Source organism: Amyelois transitella, chromosome 29 (assembly GCF_032362555.1).
Source record: "Amyelois transitella isolate CPQ chromosome 29, ilAmyTran1.1, whole genome shotgun sequence".
NCBI lineage: Eukaryota > Metazoa > Arthropoda > Insecta > Lepidoptera > Pyralidae > Amyelois > Amyelois transitella.
Window position 1 is genome coordinate 4,831,925 of NC_083532.1, and position 20,094 is coordinate 4,852,018.

The 20,094-nt window shown below is 36.7% G+C and overlaps 2 protein-coding genes and 1 long non-coding RNA gene across 3 annotated transcripts in view; 1 reads left to right on the plus strand and 2 right to left on the minus strand.

Moving 5' to 3' along the window:
- Positions 1–20,094, minus strand: part of LOC106138583 (uncharacterized transmembrane protein DDB_G0289901) — a 429,961-nt gene that overhangs the window by 216,416 nt on the left and 193,451 nt on the right. The gene's annotated exons all lie outside the window — the stretch shown is intronic.
- Positions 1–20,094, plus strand: part of LOC106138566 (uncharacterized) — a 69,051-nt gene that overhangs the window by 47,140 nt on the left and 1,817 nt on the right. The window contains exons 2-8 of the mRNA XM_060952691.1: positions 13,825–13,904; positions 14,347–14,511; positions 16,017–16,186; positions 16,768–16,897; positions 18,112–18,253; positions 18,958–19,049; positions 19,533–19,674. Coding sequence (XP_060808674.1) covers positions 13,825–13,904; positions 14,347–14,511; positions 16,017–16,186; positions 16,768–16,897; positions 18,112–18,253; positions 18,958–19,049; positions 19,533–19,674 — 921 coding nt within the window. The remainder of the gene's footprint in view (positions 1–13,824; positions 13,905–14,346; positions 14,512–16,016; positions 16,187–16,767; positions 16,898–18,111; positions 18,254–18,957; positions 19,050–19,532; positions 19,675–20,094) is intronic.
- Positions 11,801–12,431, minus strand: LOC132903750 (uncharacterized). Its single transcript, XR_009657473.1, has 2 exons — positions 12,183–12,431; positions 11,801–11,986 (listed from the first exon to the last, which is right to left on the minus strand). It is a non-coding gene; the product is annotated as an uncharacterized LOC132903750 (long non-coding RNA).

The window sequence follows — 20,094 nt, forward strand, 5'->3', positions numbered from 1 at the left end:
TCCGGCCTCAACGATGGGTAGTAGTTAACTATTGATTATTTTAACTTTAATTAAGTGTTTTATCTACTATTCTGCTAGCCATAAGCCAGCTATTTTAAACCAGCGCTGATTGTTCAGTGGTTATTATTTTTAAGAATAAATATTGATTATTTTAACTTTAATTAAGTGTTTTATCTACTATTCTGCTAGCCATAAGCCAGCTATTTTAAACCAGCGCTGATTGTTCAGTGGTAATTATTTTCAACAATAAATATTGATTATTTTAACTTTAATTGTTTTATTTACTACTCTGCTAAAAAAATTATTTAAATATAATTTATACTACCAGTGGAAATATAGAACCTTGGGAGCCTTTTGGTTGAAACGATGATGACAACCCTAATTTTTTATTTGAACTTAATGCAATTTTCTAGTAACATAATATGATTTATTGGTGATCTCTTTAAATTAGTTTGCTTAAATACTTATTAGGACACACCTATTATAATACATACAAAAACATTTATTTGGTACTAGACCTTATATCTCAGGATTTTAGGTGATTTATTGTGGAACTGATTTTGCATTGTTTGGTGACTACATTTTGGTGACAGATCTACTATGTTGAGGACAAACCCTATTATTTAAGAAACACAAAACTAATTAAATTGGTGATAGCTTAAATGATACCCCAAATGAAGTAGGAAATGAGGACAAATTTTTAATATCTTTAATAATCGGCACGTTTCATAGATGGCGCTAGCCCTCTTTTAATAATACCTGTAATATTGCACAGATGGCGTTGTTAAAACGTTTTGGCAGATGGCGCTTTGCAACATAAACTGCATTTCCTAGTGCAACTTACGTCCAAGAAATAAAAATAACATTGCATCAACATCCAAACGAATTGATAGATGGCAGGGATCGGAAAGTGAATGTTCAGATACGTGATATTGTTTGCCCCTCGTTTCTCATATAGGGTTGATGAATAATTCATACCAGTATCATTTGCGATGAAACAGTACTGTTTTATAGTTACTGGATCATCGCAAAATGATATTAAAACACATATAAAACAAATCTCCTAGTCGTAAAGTGTGTGACGTTGCGTCAGCTACACTTTTAAGACTATGGGGTCCACTTTCGAGGGAAATATTATAGCAATACGGTCTGTTTTAAAGAGACTCCATTTTTCTCATTTCTTTTCACATTAGTAGTAATAGAGTAAAAATCGTAATTAAATAAATTTTTCATTCACCATGCCAATATTTGTTAGATAAAAGCGTTAATTATATTTTTTTATCCTTTTAAATAAGTACCTTATGAAAGCTTAAAAATAATACATATGTATAAGTATCTACCTACGATATGGTATTTCATCAAAAATATTAACTAATTATTATAAATATTGTTTTATATGTAGATGTCTACATATAAAATAATAAACGATAAAATATTTTATAAGTTATATGTATATAAAAATTATAGCATTGTTCAAGCATAATCTTATACTATTCTTTGAGTGAAGTTTAATCTGTGTATTAATTAAGTAATTATTTATCGAAAACATAAAAATAATATTAATAGTAAATCAATAATTTATTTATAAATGGGGTAAAGAAAGCATGGTTTCCTGCAACATAACGATGTAATGTATGCCATGATAACGTAAAAGAAGACTTAAGGCATCATCTCAACAATTTTAATAAACTGTAACTTTCCCCACCCATTCCCAAAAATTAATTAATTTTATATCAGACTTCGTAACCACTAAGACATACTAAATTATTTATTATTTAATAAAGTCATTATAACTATTTTTTAAGACACCAAATAAAGTTATAATATTATTATCGCCTGTCACTTAGTTATTTAGAAACTACATTTACATACACACAGACAGACATGTTATTATAGATAATCTCGGATAGGCGTTAATTACACGATGCACTGGTGTACAGTTAGATACATATGTAATGCACTACATGTTGCTTTTATTAATTAAATTATTTATTTTATTTATAGATATATATTTATGTACATTCAAGGAAAGTAAGAATAAAACTTAAAATAAGGAGAAATTCAGTCCCCCGCGAGGAATATGGACGTGACTATATATATGTATGTATGTTATAATCATGCCTTTTTCCAGGAATGCACCAATTTTTGAAATCATGTAGGTATTTACTTACATTAGTTTGAATACTAACTGAAGTCTACCCCATAACGCTTAACAACAAACAAAGAATACAGAAAAAAACCTAATATTCAGTAAAACTAGATTTTTATAAGCTTGCAAGCTTTGCAGCTTGCTTAAGCAATGATGATATAAAAACATCCAAGACCCAGACCAATCAGAGAAAGTTCGTTTCTCATCATGCCCTGACTGGGATTCGAACCCAGGACCTCCGGTGTCACACACAAGCGTATTACCGCAGCGCCACAGAGGCCGTATATTATAGGTAGTTAGTTAGTTTCAAAATAAAAATACCTAAATTATCTACACTATATTAATTAATATTATATTAATAAAGTATAATACTAGATATAAACTCTTCACACGTTTATACATACATATAAACAAAAACAAAATTTCAACACTTCTTATTAATCCGTACAAAAATTTATAACTTATCAATATATATATATATATACTTGTCCAACTGTACATATTACCCAACGATTGACGAAATCAAAACGGGGAGCGTTGCCCTGTCTGTGTGTTTGTCAGCCAGATGCCAAAAACTGTTTGTTCAGAACTCGTCTAGTGGGAGAAATGTAAATATGTTTGTCTTAACTCTCCACATCGTAAACCTACGTTGGGAGCTATACAATAATGACCTGTGAATAGGTTCATGGTAGTTTTCAAGTGTACTTACATACGCACACGTCTCCATTCCTTGCGGGGTAGACAGAGGCAGCCTCGGATAGACTGAAAGGCAACACTCGGCTGTACGGCCCAATAACGGAATTGAGATTCAAACAGTGACAGGTTGCTAAGAGATCGTCTTAAAAAAATATTTCAAGCCAACCATTTCTACTTTTGACTAACTAACTACAATCTACACGGAAAGAAACTTGCTTGCACTAGATAAATGTGCGTCTATTCCTTTAGTCACATTTTACGGTACCTATCCATGGGAAAGAGCATACCATCTTATACGTAAAATTCTCGTGTCATTTGTTCCCGAAACGGCTTGACCGATTCTCATGAAATTTTGTGAGCATATTGAGTAGGTCTGAGAATCTGCCAACATCTATTTTTCATACCCCTTAGTGATATTATGGGTTGTCCGCCCTTAACATTTTTTTTAACTAGAAGAAAATACTTAAAAATTATTAACATGGCAAAACAACGTTTGCCGGGACAGCTAGTAATGAATAAAAGAATTAACAGGGAAAAGAGATGAACGGAGGATGCTCCACTTAACTCCACCGAGAAGAGTTAGAAAGTTGCTTTTAAATTAAAGAAGAAGAATGGGAAAGAGATCGCGTTTTCTTTTTATAAAATGCCGGTAACCACACGGCACGTACATTCACGTCTTCATCCCTTACGGGGTAGACAAAGCCCACATAAAGACTAGCTATTTCCTCACATGATTACAAAAAGCCGAACATGGCCTATCAGTATTTTCAAGACTGTTGGCTCTGTCTACCCCGCAAGGGATATAAACGTGACTATATGTAAGTATGATTACATTATTGAATTGAAATTCAAAGATCTTCTCCATATCTCCCCATGGAGTGCCGTGTGGTTGCCGGCACTTAAGAATACATACATACATATAATCACGTCTATATTCCTTGCGGAGTAGACAGAGCCAACAGTCTTGAAAATACTGAATGGTCACGTTCAGCTATTTGGCTTAATGATAGAATTGAGATTCAAATAGTGACAGGTTGCTAGCCCATCGCCTGAAAAAGAATCCTAAGTTTGTAAGCCTATCTCTTAGTCGCCTTTTACGACATCCATGGGAAAGAGATGAAGTGGTCCTATTCCTTTTTGTATTGGTGCCGGGAACCACACGTCATACTTAAGAATAGAACCACTTATCTTCGCATGGATATCGTAGAAAGCAATTAAGGAATGACTAATGAACTTGGCATTCCTCTCTTGTGCCTACAAGAGTTCCGTTATAGTTAGCCATGTGGTTCCGCGCACTTTAGAATCTCTATACCATGATTGTCGTAAAAGTTATTTCCCTTAGTCGCTAAGGGCAAAGCTAATAAACTTGGAATACTTCTTTTATACAATGGGTACCAACATGTTACTATTTGAATCTTAATTCCATCATTAAGCCAAACAGCTGAACGTGGCCTTTCAGTTAAATCAAACCTGTTGGCTCTGTCTACCCCGCAATGGATTTAGACGTCTTTGAATTACATACATACCGCTACATTATAACTAGATATATGTAGGCATGTATATATAGTATATATGTATGTATATGACTATATTAAGTTGGTATAAATTCTGTATATTTAATTAACTTACATATTTTTGTGAGTAGGATAGTAAACCATATTCAAATTAATCCATTAACCTTTGGATTTCTATTTTTAAGCAGGGCAAATCTATTTTTACTTTCTAAATACATAATATTATTTTGTGAAATTCTCGCTACGAATGTTTTTTAAAATCTTATACATATATAAAATTCTCGTGTCAGAATATTGTACATCCCGTACATCTCCGAAACGGCTTGACCGATTCTCATGAAATTTTGTGAGCAAATTGAGTAGGTCTGAGAATCGGCCAACATCTATTTTTCATATCCCTTAGTGATAAGGGTTGTCCAGCCTTAACATTTTTTTTAACTACAAATTACTTTAAAAAAAATTATTTGGTAAAACAACGTTTGCCGGGACAGCTAGTAATATATAAGTTTTTACCGTCCCTACGACATATTTTGGTTCCACCACGAAATTATGTACCTACATTAGTTTGAATACTAACCGAAGCTCTTACGGCGAGAGAAAACATCGTGAGGAAACCTGCACATTCAAGCAACTGAATGTGCAACCATGGATACAATACGGGTAAGGTTAACCTGCAAAGGTTGCGGAGGTCAGACGGGAGTCGCTTCGTGTAAAAACCTGACTCACCCAATCCAGGGTCCATGGTCAAAGGCGTACCCCGGGCTCCTCTCCAGAGTGGTGAGGATGCAACCGGGACTAGAGCCAGGAGGAAGATGTTTTGGCCTACAGAGACACCTTTAAATATTACAATGAAGTGTGTCATGACAATCGTACACAATTAAAAACGTATACCACCACATATACATACACACCTTTCATTTTATTAGTTTTATTAGTTAGTTTATCTATGTAAGTATTTATTATAAAATATAGTATCGTTGAGTTAGTATCTCGTAACACAAGTCTCGAACTTACTTCGAGGCTAACTCAATCTGTGTAATTTGTTCCGTATACATATATATGTATATATATTTATTAATTTTATTATTTTAAATAAAAAAATATAATTAATTCAGGCAATTCTTTTCCTATTTTTTAATACCCAAAAAGTGTTTTATGGATTTGAAGCTATTATAGTCCGAGAGATCATGCACAAATGCAGATGATTATACTCAAAATTACTTGAACATCCAAAAAACCCATTAAAACCGACTTAAAAAAAATACTTTTGGCGTACGTACAGTTCTACATACATAAATAGAATCATGTATATATCCCTTGCGGGGTAGACAGAGCCAACAATCTGGAAAAGATTGTTAGGCCACGTTTAACTGTTTGGCTTAATAATAGAATTGAGATTCAAATGTGGCCTAACAGTCTTTTCAAGACTGTTGGCTCTGTCTACCCCGCAAGGGATATAGACGTGACTATAATTATGTATGAGATTCAAATAGTGACAAGTTGCAAGCCTATCGACTACAAGAAGAATGCCAAGTTCATAAGCCTATCCCTTAGTCGCCTTTTAGGACATCCATTGGAGAGATACCTATGGAGTGGCAGAAACGGATGTGCCAGTAACCACACGGCGACAAACTGGTCCTCGCAGAATCTCTGAGTCTAGCAGTCAAAAAGAAAGAGTCAAAAAGTCGACGCTCAAAGGACAAGTGTCAGTTAAATTGTCAATTTTCAGTTAAGAAGTTGCCGTGTGGTTCCCGGCACCAATACAAAAAAGAATAGGACCACTCCATCTCTTACCCATGGATGTCGTAAAACGCGACTAAGGGATATGCTCACAAACTTGGTATTCTTTTTTAGGCGATGTGCTAGCAACCTGTCGCTATTTGAATATCAATTCTATCATTAAGCCAAACAGCTGAACGTGGCCATTCAGACTGTTGGCTCTGTCCACCCCGAAAGGGACATATACATGACCATATGACGGCCTCTGTGGCACAGCGGTAGTACGCTTGTCTGTGACACCGGAGGTCCCGGGTTCGAATCCCGGCCAGGGCATGATGAGAAAAGAACTTTTTCTGATTGGCCTGTTTCTTGGATGTTTATCTATATAAGTATTTATTATAAAATATAGTATCGTTGAGTTAGTATCTCGTAACACAAGTTTCGAACTTACTTTGAGGCTAACTCAATCTGTGTAATTTGTTCCGTATATACATACATACATACATACATATAATCACGTCTATATCCCTTGCGGGGTAGACAGAGCCAACAGTCCTGAGCGGACTGATAGGCCACGTTCAGCTATTTGGCTTTAAGATAGAATTGAGATTCGAATAGTGACAAGTTGCTAGCCTATCGCCTAAAAAAAGAATCTCAAGTTTGTAAGCCTATCCCTTAGTCGCCTTTTACGACATCCATGGGAAAGAGATGGAGTGGTCCTATTCTTTTTTGTATTGGTGCCGGGAACCACACGGCCGGATGTTCCGTATATATTTATATTTATATTATATGTATGTACGTATGTTCAGTTATGAAAACATCGGTTAGCTCTCGGACTACGCGCGGTCATTGCCAAGATAACAGGTATATAAAGCTTCGGGTTACATAATTATGATTCTTCCGCTTGGTCGCGACACTCGGACACACGTGAGTTTCAATTTTATTATTAGATAGTTGTTTAATAATAGCTGTGCCCGCGACTTTGTCCCCGTGAATAGTTATTTTGCGGGCATCATTGAAGGAATAATTTATGTGGTTTTTTTTTCACATTTTCCATTATTTAGTCGCTTCTTATAGTTGCAGCGTGATGTTATATAGCCTAAAGCTTTCCTAGGTTTATTCAACACAAAAATATTTTTTAATTCGAACCAGTAGTTCCTGAGATTAGCGCGTTCTAACAAACAAATTCAGCTTTATAATATTAGTATAGATAATACCATAAGTAAAATATTAAATAAAATTGATATTTATTTATTATATTTATTGATAAATATAATTTATATTTTTGAAAAAGAAATAATGATTATAAAATTATTTGAAATTGTTATTAACGCAAAAAAAAACTATTTATTATTTAATACATAATATTTTTATAATAATTTACGTATAGTATCTAAACAAATTGAAAAACAAAGTCAAATGAAATTTCTCATGTCTGCTTTTTAAACTCAACTCGAATATTAGGTTAAAAACGATAACAAAAATATATATCATACATAAATACATATAGTCACGTCTATATATGTTGCGGGGTAGGCAGACCCGCCAGTCTTGAAAAAACTGAAATGCCACGTTCAGTTGTAGGTATTGGCCTTATGATGAATTTGAGATTAAAATAATGAAAAGCAGAAATTCTTAATAGAAATAAGAAAAAAATACACAACGTCTCAAAATTACCCCCATGGCATATTCTTATAGTGTGTATATAGGTAAATTTAAAATTAAAATTTAAACATATATTTATATGAATGTTTCCAATTTAATGAATTCATTATTTATTACTAGCTGTGCCCGCGACTCCGTCCGCGTGAAATAGTTATTTTGGGCATCATTGCAGTCCTCAAAGGTGAATAATTTTCGCCGTGTTTTTTTCACATTTTCTATTATTTCTTCGCTCCTTACAGTTGCAGCGTGATGTTATATAGCCTAAAGCCTTCCTCGATAATTGGTCTATTCAACACAAAAAGATTATTTCAATTCGAACCAGCACTTCCTGAGATTAGCGCGTTCAAACAAACAAACTCTTTAGCTTTATAATATTAGTATAGATTTTGACTACAGTTTTGTCTATCAGTCTATGTATTATTAATAATTAATAGCTTTTTTAACGATTTAAAAATGACGAAGTTCCATACAAACTTGCAATCCCTATTTCATCCCCTTGGGATAGAATTTCAGGATAAAAAGTAGCCTATATTCTAATCCAGGTTACTAACTATATATGTGCCGAATTTCGTTCAGATCCGTTCGGTAGATTTTGCGTGATGCGCGTACAAACATACAGACAGACAGACAGACAGACAAAAATTCTAAAAAAAATTGTTTTGGCTTCTATTGACCCTAAAAAGACCCCTTATATTTTTTTTCTTATATCTTCAATGTACAGACAAAGTTCAGTTACAGTTTTATTATATGTTTGGATAACGTCTAGCTGCAACTATTAGGAGCGAAGAAATAATGGAAAATGTGAAAAAAATCGGGGAAGGAGCATCCTTGAGGGCTTCAATGATGCCCAAAATAACTATTCCACGTGGACGAAGTCGCAGGCACAGCTAGTAAGTAATAAATGTGAAAGTTAGTTTTCAGTGCCACTGCGTAGTTAAAACATTTATTCCAAAATCGTTTGTTCTAACCTATTTCAGACTTTTTCAAGTTTAATAATAAAAATATTAAAAATAACGCGCTAATAGTACACTACCTCAAAGGTGGCGTGAAAACGTGTACTTATTACACGCTGAATCCACTGCGGGTAACGTAACGTGTGTTCGCGGTTCTACAGAACAACGTCTATGGATAAACTGAATAATTAAGATTTTTTTTCTTCGTATTTTTCCAGGATAAAAAGTATCCTATTTTATGCCCAGGATAATAAGGTATAATTATCCCAAGTTCCATCAAAATCGAACCGTTAGTTTTCACGTGATGCCTGAACATACAGACAGACAGACAAAAATTTTTTTAATCACATATTTGTGTTTGGTATCGATCCAGTAACACCCCCTGCTATTTATTTTTTCAATATTTTCAATGTACAGAATTGGTCCTTCTACAGATTTATTATATGTATAGATTTATATATATATTTGAATATAATATATATTTTCAAATTGCCTAAGCACCTTACTTCCAACATACTCATTAAGCAAAAACTTAAATTATATGATTAATAGAAGTTTATAATAAAGTTTCATTATAACTTAATGTCACTTACAGTTACTTGACCGGTGATAAGTTCTTGTTAGGGTTTATGTGACGGCGGGCATAGACATACACACATTTGTGCTTCGTTGTAGTTGTCCGTGTGGTTCCGGGCACTTTAGAATAAGAATACTCCATCTCTTTCCCATGGATGTCGTAAAAGTTGTATCCCTTATTCGCTAAGGGAAAAACTGTAAATGTAAACTTGATAATCTTCTTTTAGGCGATAGGCCAGCATTCAAACATACATACATATGGTCACGTCTAAATCCCTTGCGGGGTCGACAGAGCCAACAGTCTTGAAAAGACTGAATGGCCACGTTCAGCTATTTGGCTTAATGATAGGCTAGCAACCTGTCACTATTTGAATCTCAATTCTATCAATAAGCCTAACAGCTGAACGTGGCCCATTAGTCTTTCAAGACTGCTGCCTCTGTATAGCAAGGGATATAGACGTGATCATATGAATGAACTGAATGAATGAAATGAACACATTCAGTGTTTGTCGGCTCTGTCTACCCCGTGTGTGTAAAATTCCACTACAACCTAACGGCACACGTTATAATGTTATCTTGTAGCTGGTTCGAGGCCGTGGGCGTTCATAGATTATTAATTGATTATCGTACATCTGTAGACACATACATACATACATATGGTCACGTCTATATCCCTTGCGGGGTAGACAGAGCCAACAGTCTTGAAAAGACTGAATGGCTACGTTCAGCTATTTGGCTTAATGATAGAATTGAGATTCAAATAGTGACAGGTTGCTAGCCCATCGCCTAAAAGAGGAATCCCAAGTTTGTTAGCCTATCCCTTAGTCGCCTTTTACGACATCCATGGGAAAGAGTGGTCCCATTCTTTTTTGTAATGGTGCCGGGAACCACACGGCACATTGTAGAAACATTTAGTGCTTATTAACATACATACATACATAAAATCACGCCTCTTTCCCGGAGGGGTAGGCAGAGACTACCTCTTTCCACTTGCCACGATCTCTGCATACTTCTTTCGCTTCGTCCACATTCATAACTCTCTTCTAACAGCTTATTAACAGTCTGTGAAATAATTGCCCGTGCAGTTCCCGGCACATCTAGACAAATCATCTAACCACTATACCTGAATACTTCCTTCGCATCATCCACAGTCATCACTCTCTTCATGCCAATTCGAATTGAATTTAACAATCTGGCTCGTGCTGAAAAAAAACCATACATATATATATATATATATACCGGGGTATAAAGACGTGATATATATATACGATACGGTGGGGGAACGGGGTAGACGGAGCCAACATTCTCGAAAGGACTAAAAGATCTGAAGAAGAATCTTCTCTACATAAACACTTTTAAAAGAATGTAAAATACATATATACAAATAGTCACATCTATATCCCTTGCGGGGTAGACAGAGCCAGCAGTCTTGTAAAGACTGAATGGCCACGTTCAGCTATTTGGCTTAATGATAGAATTAATAACAATTTTGACCTTAAATAACCTCAAAGGTGCTAATAATTTGTTAATGCTATTAATTATTAACGTAGCTATCAAGTTATTAACCGTTATTTTCAATATCCGGTTTGAAAGCCCCGTCAATAAAGCATAAAATAGCTTTTAACGTCTCTAATTTATGTGCCTATGACAGCTTTTATTTTTTCATAAAAGCGGTTTTGGCGCGTCCGAAAAAAAAAGAAATGTTTTTTTTTAAAGTCTATTGCATAATAATTGATGCCAATTATTATTTTTTATAATGTAAATACTTTTTCAATTGTTATTTATATTTATGCATTAAATTGATTTTGAAAATTTTCAATATAATTTTCAATCAATAATTTAATTATTATATTAAATTATGTATGTTGTAGGCAAAATATAATTAAATTAGGGATAGTTTTGATGGAAAGAAAATTTAAATAAGGGAGAGTCGATGGAAAGTTTTGATGGATCAAGAGTAGGTATCCTGAACTGAAGAAGTTGAATGAAAAGAATTATATATGTAGAGTCATTCGGGTCAAGTGTGCGCACTTTGGTAGTTAAGAGCTCACTACATGTAAAATAAAAGAGTTAAGGATAATAAAATATGGCATAGAGATAGACCATTTAATAGTCTCTTACTTGAAATATAAACAAGACCGAAAATCGTGATAACTTTTTTTATATAAGCATTTTTTGTATATAAATCGAGATGCGTCCACTTGACCCGCGTTGCGGGTAACTGTGCGCATCCTTACGGGGTAAGTATACGCATACGGGGTAAGTAAGCGAATTGTTTGCTACAATCGAAATAAACACATCTTTCAGGTTAGATATATTTTTATTTATTATGATCATCAACAGTACTAAACAATGAAATAAAAAACAAACATTTTTAGACTTTTAGTCCCGACAAAAAAAATCTTATAACATTTTCAGTACTAAGATATTTAAGATTAACTTTATGAGATCAACGTTTTCTCTTAGTAACAAATAAAAAAAACAAACTCGTATCAAAAACAATCCAATCATTTTTGCAATAATTCTAAGAATCATCATCTATATTTTAACAATAATGTCTATTAAAATCTTAAACATGTTCTTTTAAGAAATATCAGCACAATTATCGCAGACAAACACTCCTCTTTCGTATGCAGTGCTTGTGATTTGCTCTTCGGTTACTGGCATAAGATCAGGATTTTTTCGTTTATAATTTCGAGGCGTTGTAGGAGGTCCTGCAAAACAGAAAAACTTATTATGGTTAGACAGAAGAGAAGCGTGCGCATGCGCACACTTACCCGCGCACACTTTCCCCGTAGTACGCAATTTAAAATTAATGATCATGATACAAACTGGATACAATTCTAACCTTAAAACTTTTATAATAAATAGACCACAAATATATACTAAATCATATTAAAAACGACTTACCGTTTTGAATCCAATAATGTGGATACCACACTGTTTTCCGTCAGGTAAAAAACTGCAAAAGCTTACAACAAATATTTATTTATACGAAAAATAATTTGTTCGTCCGCCGCACGCTCCAGTGACTCGTCGCGACTAGCCGGCACGCGGGCGGTCCCTGATTTGTCCGAACAAACGACGCATCCCCCGCTCTCTGTTCGGGGGTTATAAGCATTGCGCTCACTTACCCACTGCGCTCGCTTACCCCGAATGACTCTACTTACTTATACCTACAAGTGAAAAGGTGTAGTCTCTGACTACCCCTTACGGGAAATAGGTGTGATTATACATTTTTTACTTCGTAAAAGTCTTCGTAAAAGGTTTGTTTGTTTGAACGCGCTAATCTCAGGAACAACTGGTTCGAATCGAAAACTTCTTTTTGTGTTGAATAAACCATTTACCGAGGAAGACTTTAGGCTATATAACATCACGCTGCAACTATAAGGAGCGAAGAAATAATGGAAAATGTGAAAAAAACGGGGTAAATCATCCTTGAGGGCTTCAATGATGCCCAAAATAAGTCGCGGGCACAGCTAGTCCAAATATGTAATGTTAGCTCACTATTTGAAACTCAATTCAGATAGCTTATCCATCGCCCAAAATTAGTTTCTCAAGTTTATTACCCTTTAACTTACAAACATATATTATACACTAGCTGTGCCCGCGACTCCGTCCGCGTGGAATAGTTATTTTGGGCATCATTGAAGGGTGAATAATTTTCCCCGTTTTTTTCACATTTTCCATTATTTCTTCGCTCTTAATATTTGCAGTGTGATTTAATATAGCCTATAGCCTTCCTCGATAAATGGTCTATTCAACACAAAAATAATTTTTCAATTCGAACCAGTAGTTCCTGAGATTAGCGCGAAACAAACAAACAAACTCTTCAGCTTTATAATATTAGTATAGATGTATAATATTCAGGTCCGGGAACCACACGGCACATGTATACAATGTACCTATGTGCCGTGTGGTTCCCGTCACCGGCACAAAAACAAAATTGTATTAAAAACAAAAATTTAATTCGATCATCGATTCGTGAAAAAAAAAACTACTTACGTACCGTTACCGTCAAAAAAATTATCAAATTCGTTTAACATATACATAGATAAAATAGTAACGAAAAACTAGAATATTATGATAATATTGATTGAGAAATAGTGGCCCGCTAATGCCGATGACCGGCCAACCAGTTTTACAAGCGGTTTGAGTAATCATTTCCCCATAGATGTTTTCGTTAGATCAATAAACTTATAAACGTACGGACATTCATACATACATACATACATACATTCATTCACATAACCACGTCTATATCCCTTGCGGGGTAGACAGAGACAGCAGTCTTGAAAGGCCACGTTCAGCTGTTTGGCCTAATGATAGAATTGAGATTCAAATAGTGAGAGGTTGCTAGCTCATCGCCTAAAAGAAGAATCCCAAGTTCATGAACATACCCCTTAGTCGCCTTTTACGACATCCATGGGAAGGAGATAAAGCAGTCCTATTCTTTTTTCTATAGTTGCCAACACACGGCGGGAACTACAAACGAAATTATAATATTTTTAATTATTATATTTATTGAAAAGTTAATGTTTTTTATTTACAGATTCAAGATGGCGTCGCAATTAATAAAATTTATTGTTCTGGCAATAGCGGTGCACTACTGTTCGGCTTCTGCGCATAGAAGTGAGTATCTGTGATTCGACAAAGTTGGTGGGTTCGAATCCCAAAATACCATTTATGTGATGACACACTATACCTACATTATGTGCTGATTTTTCAATGAGCAGCTAAAGTATATTCTTTAGACAGAATTCAAATACTATACATTCTACACAAGATTCATTCATTCATATAGTCACGTCTATATCCCTTGCGGGTTAGACAGAGCGAACAGTCTTGAAGAGACTGATATGCCACGTTCAGCTATTTGGATTAATGATAGAATAGCCAATCGCCTAGAAAAAAAGAATCCCAGTTTATAAGGCTATACCTTACTCAACTTTCACAAGAAGAGAAAGAGATTGATCGGTACTATTCCTTTTTCGTATTGGTGTCAGGAACCACACTACAATTATAGGTGCCGGGAACCACACGGCACAACTTTACTGATTTTTTTTTCTTTTAGCGCCAAGGCAAGCTGGCCCCGGCAGCATTTTTACAGTTGGCAACGGGGAACAATGTCTAGGCTCTGACAGGACTACAGGTGGCGTCTGCCTATCCCGTAATCAGTGTAATACCCAGGGCGGGAAGGCAATTGGGTTTTGTGGTGTTTTCGCTACATGTTGCTCTTGTGAGTATTGAATACTTGTAATAATGTTACGTCGGTACTAGAATAGAATAGATTTATTTTCAAAATTGGATACAAGGTATCACTTATTGACGTCACATCATTTAAATCTAATTATAACTACTAAGATGTTTCGGTCATGTGGAGAGGGTGAATGAAAGCAGGTTGACTAAGCAGATATACAAGGAGAGTGTGGAGGGAAAGGTCGGAGTGGGAAGACCTAGACGAACGTATCTTGATCAAATTAAGGACGTCCTGGTAAAGGGTCAGCTAAAAAGTACCCGAAACCACCGAGCTTGCATGAAGAGAGTTATGAATGTGGATGAAGCGAAGGAAGTATGCAGAGATCGTGGCAAGTGGAAAGAGGTAGTCTCTGCCTACCCCTCCGGGACAGAGGCGTGATTTTTATGTATGTATAACTACTACTTACTAGGTACTGTACTGATTTCATAAATGCGAAAGTGAGTTTGTTTGTGAAATGAAGGAAAAAAAACTAACAAACTATTGAATTAATTTGTTTTTGAAATATTATGTACCAGCTGTGCCCGCGACTTCGTTCGCGTGGAATAGTAATTTTGGGCGTCATTGAAGCCCTCAAGGATGAATAATTTTCCCTGCGTTTTTATACATTTTCCATTATTTCTTTGCTTCTTATAGTTGCAGCGTGATGTTATATAGCCTAAAGCCTTCCTCGATAAATGGTCTATTCAACGCAAAAAGAATTTTTCGATTCGAACCAGTTCCTGAGATTACCGCGTTCAAATAAACAAACAAACTCTTCAGCTTTATAATAATAGTATAGATAGATGTATTATTAAAAGTCTGGAGAAGGATATAGCGCACCTTTTATCCAGGTAAAAACTATAGTTCCCGTGGGATTTATTGCGAAAAACCTCTACTTTTATATAAGTAGCGCTAAATTCGTCGCTTTTTTTGTAGGTGGCGTTCAATTTGTTGCATTTTGGCGGTTGTTTGGTGGTCCATTTTTGTAGATTTTATTAAATTTGTCCCTTTTTGTAGATGTCTTTAAATTCACGCGGGCGAAGCTGCGGGTAAAAGTCACGTCTATATCCCTCGCGGGATAGACAGAGCCAACAGTCGTCAAAAGACCGAAAGACCACATTCAGCTGTTTGGCATTAACGATATAATTGAGATTCAAATAGTGACATGTTCTAATCTAAAGTGCTGGAAATCCACACGGGGCGGTTGACTGTGCCCATTAATAAAACAACATATGACGGCCTCTGTGGCGCAGCGGTAGTGCGCTTGTCTGTGTCACCGGAGGTCCCGGGTTCGAATCCCGGCGAGGGCATGATGAGAAACGAACTTTCTCTGATTGGCCTGGGTCTTGGATGTTTATCTATATATGTATTTATCAATAAAATATAGTATCGTTGAGTTAGTAACTCGTAACACAAGTCTCGAACTTCCTTCGAGGCTAACTCAATCAGTGTAATTTGTCCCGTATATATTTATTTATTTATACATATAATCTCTGACCCCACAGTAAACGCTTGCGACGTGAGAACCAACACAAAAGTGGCCATGTTCATTAACCCACCTCTCAACAAGGAGTCTTCTGGTTTGGAATGCTCGTACAACGTTGAAATCAATAACAACAACGTGTGCCAGATGAGGATTGACTTCGAGACATTCAACCTGGCGCCGCCTACCACTGTGAGTATACCTACATGCATAAAATCACGCCTCTTTCCCGGAAGGGTAGGCAGAGACTACCTCTTTCCACTTGCCACGATCTCTGCATACTTCCTTCGCTTCATCCACATACAGTATACATACATACATAAACCCTTGCGGGGTAGACAGTGGCAACAGTCTTGAAAAGACTGATAGGCCACGTTCAGCTGTTAAGCTTAACGATAGAATTGAGATTCAAATAGTGACAGGTCGCTAGCCCATCGCCTAAAAAGAATCCCAAGTTTGTAAGCCTATCCCTTAGTCGCCTTTTACGACATCCATGGGAAAGAGATAGAGTGGTCCTATTCTTTCCCATGGATGTCGGAACCACACGGCACGATCAATGGCAACGATCTTTTTACATACATACATACATAAAAATCACGCGTCTTTCCCGGAGGGGTAGACAGAGACTACCTATTTCCACATGCCACGATCTCTGCATACTTCCTTCGCTTCATCCACATACATAACTCTCTTCATGCAAGCTCGGCGGTTTCGGGTTAACGACGATCGGAGGTTAATGATCTTTTTATTTTACTTCAATCATCTTTACCCAGGTGGATCCAGTGGAGAACGTGACCCAGCGTCCAGGGTACACCTGCAGGAACGACATCTTCCAGATCACGAACCTCCAGGCCAATTCTGAGTTCTTCCCGGCTTTGTGTGGGGACAATAATGGCCAACACTGTGAGTTTTAAAGTTTATTTTTACTTCTCTCAAAAGAGTTTAAAGTAGACTTGTGTGATAACATCATCACAGACACAAAGAGGTACTGCTGAATATGCGTAAATATTAACACGTCCTTATACCTTCAGGGGTAGACAGAGCCAGGTTCAGCTGTAAGGCTTAATGAATACCTACAAAATGAAAAATAGTGTCCACAATCATCTATCAACTGACTTGTAAGTGATTACATTTCTAGAAACTTTTAGCCTCATCCAAATATTATGTCCAAATATAAAACAGTATTTTCTATACTTTGACACGACGACAACACAATATGCGCAAGAGTCTCCCAATTGGTATAGATCCGCACCCTCGCTCGTGAACTTTCCTTGATGCAATTAACCTTTTTTTGGACTATGACAACATAGTTTGTCTTAAGGGCATTTACTATTACAGCAGGACAGTTTTAGGGGAGGCCTTGACGCTCCTCCAACAGCCTTTTCGGCAAAACCGCGCAAGGGGCTTCCAGGGGGAACGAACCTCGGCCTTGGACTTTGCCTTTGAGCAAATGCTGCGGTGCAGTTGTTACCGCTTCTTCTGCACTGACGCTTGCATGAAACTTAGTTTTAAGTAATTTATTTGACGTCAACCAATGTTGTGAAACCAAACGTTTCGACAATTATTAAACGATATGTAGTATCCTATAATAATGAATAAAAATTTTGATATTTTTTTGTGAGCAATGCAAACTCGCGAGCGGATGCAATGCTCAACTTTAAGGGTTCTATCTTGGCTAACCTATCTTGCCTTAAGGGCCTATCTCGGCGTGAAGCGCCCTGGTACATTGTGGAACCTGGTGAACGAGCTCCTGTTCCTACTTCTTCGCGCCCTGTACCGGTGGGGCCTGAATAAACCAAAATCCCTGATATATAAATCAATGTTAATCTTCATGATAATGTGCCGTGTGATTCCCGGCACCAACAGAAAAAAGAATAGGACCACTCCATCTCTCTCCCATGGATCGTAAAAGGCGACTAAGGGGTAGGCTTATAAACTTGGGACTCTTCTTTTAGGCGATGGGCTAGCAACCTGTCACTATTTGAACCTAAATTCTATCATAAACCCAAATAGCTGAACGTGGCCTATCAGTCTTTTCAAGACTGTTGGCTCTGTCTACCCCGCAAGGGATATAGACGTGATTATATGTATGTGATGTGATGTAAATCTTCACACAGTGTACGTCCGAGTGAATGCGTCCACCAATAGCCGCTCGATCCGGCTCAACTTCAAGATCGCTGACAGGAACACGCAGCCGAACCTCCCCCAGGCCACGTGGAAGATCAAAGTCACCCAATTGGAATGCTTCAATACTTTAGGGTAAGTTTTCGATTATTCAGTCTTCAGAGATTATAAGAAACTAGCTGTGCCCGCGACGCCGGCCGCGTGGTTTAGTTATTTTGGGCATCATTGATCCCTTAAGGATGAATAATTTTCACCTTTAATTTTTTCTTTGTTCCTTATAGTTGCAGCGTGATTTTATATAGCCTAAAGCCTTCCTCGATATATGGTCTATTCGACGCAAAAATAATTTTTCAATTCGGACCAGTAGTTCTTGAGATTAGCGCGTTCAAACAAACATACAAACTCTTAAGCTTTATAATATTATAGTAAAGATTTAATCAAATAGATAGGCTTAAAAACTTGGGATTCTTTTTTTAAACGATGGGCTTGCAACCTGTCACTATTTGCATTTCAATTCTATCATTAAGCCGAAAAGCAGATCGTGACCTTTCAGTCTTTTCAAGACTGTTGACTCTGCCTGCCCCGCAAGGGATATAGACGTGATTATATGTTTGTATTAACTGTATCAACATCGTTCTGATATTTCTACGATTGTGTCCCGGCAAAGATAAATTTCTGTTGAAGATAAAGACCTGAAAATTAATTTATACATACATACATATGGTTACGTCTATATCCCTTGCGGGGTAGACAGAGCCAAAAGTCTTGAAAAGACTGAATGGCCACGTTCAGCTATTTAGCTTAATAATAAAATTGAGAAAATTAATTTATTTTTGCAGAAAATACCGTGACGGCATCTTGGAAGCTATCACGTCTTCCCTACCTTCAACTCCACTCACCTCCACTGCTGACAGAGACGAATATCTTATTGGTAAGTACATAGTAGTAGATATACATACATACATACATTTATATCTTCACGTCTATATCCCTTACGGGGTACACAGAGCCAACAGTCTTGAAGACTGAATGGCCACGTTCAGCTGTTTGGCTTTTTGATAAAATTGAGATTCAAATATTGGCAGGTTGCTAACCCATCGCCTAAAAAGAATCATAAGTATGTAAGCCTATCCCTTAGTCGCCTTTCACGACATCCATGGGAAAGAGATGGAGTGGTCCCATTCTTTTTTCTATTGGTTCATTAAGCCAAATAGCTGAACGTGGCCTATAAGTCTTTACGAGACTGTTGGCTCTGTCTACCCCGCAAGGGATATAGACGTGACCATATGTATGTATGTACATATGTAGTAGTAGATATAGATTAGGTTTTTTTCTCATGATTTGATATGACTACTAAGATTTATCACTTTTAATCTATCACTTTCTTTATCTGTAAATGTTAAACCTTTACCAGCACCCCCCGGCTGCCTCCAGTATTACCCAGACAGATCCGGGGCGTTCGAGTCCTTCAATTACAACAGGGGAGCTGGTCCCTACATCGCTAATCTGGCTTACGCGACCTGCTTCAAGAGGACTCCTGATGTTTGTGGTATCAAGTAAGTACCCAGAGAATAAAGTACCTATTGTTCCTGGCAAAAAATCAAAAATCGTGAGGAAACCTGCACATTCAGGCAACTGGATGTGTAACCATGATCGATCCAATACGGGTTAGGTTCCCCTGTAAAGGTTGCGGAGGTCAGACGGGTGTCGCTTCGTGTGGAAACCTGACTCACCCAATCTAGAATCCATTGTCAAAGGCGCACCCCGGGCTCCTCTCCAGAGTGGTGAGGATGCGACCGGGACTAAAGCCAGGAGGAAAGGATCCCTCGTATAAGATGTATTTCCGATTAATACCTAATGTAATTAGTTATAAATAAATAAATATATACGGGACAAATTACACAGATTGAGTAAGCCTCGAAGTAAGTTCGAGACTTGTGTTACGAGATACAAAACTCAACGATACCATATTGTAA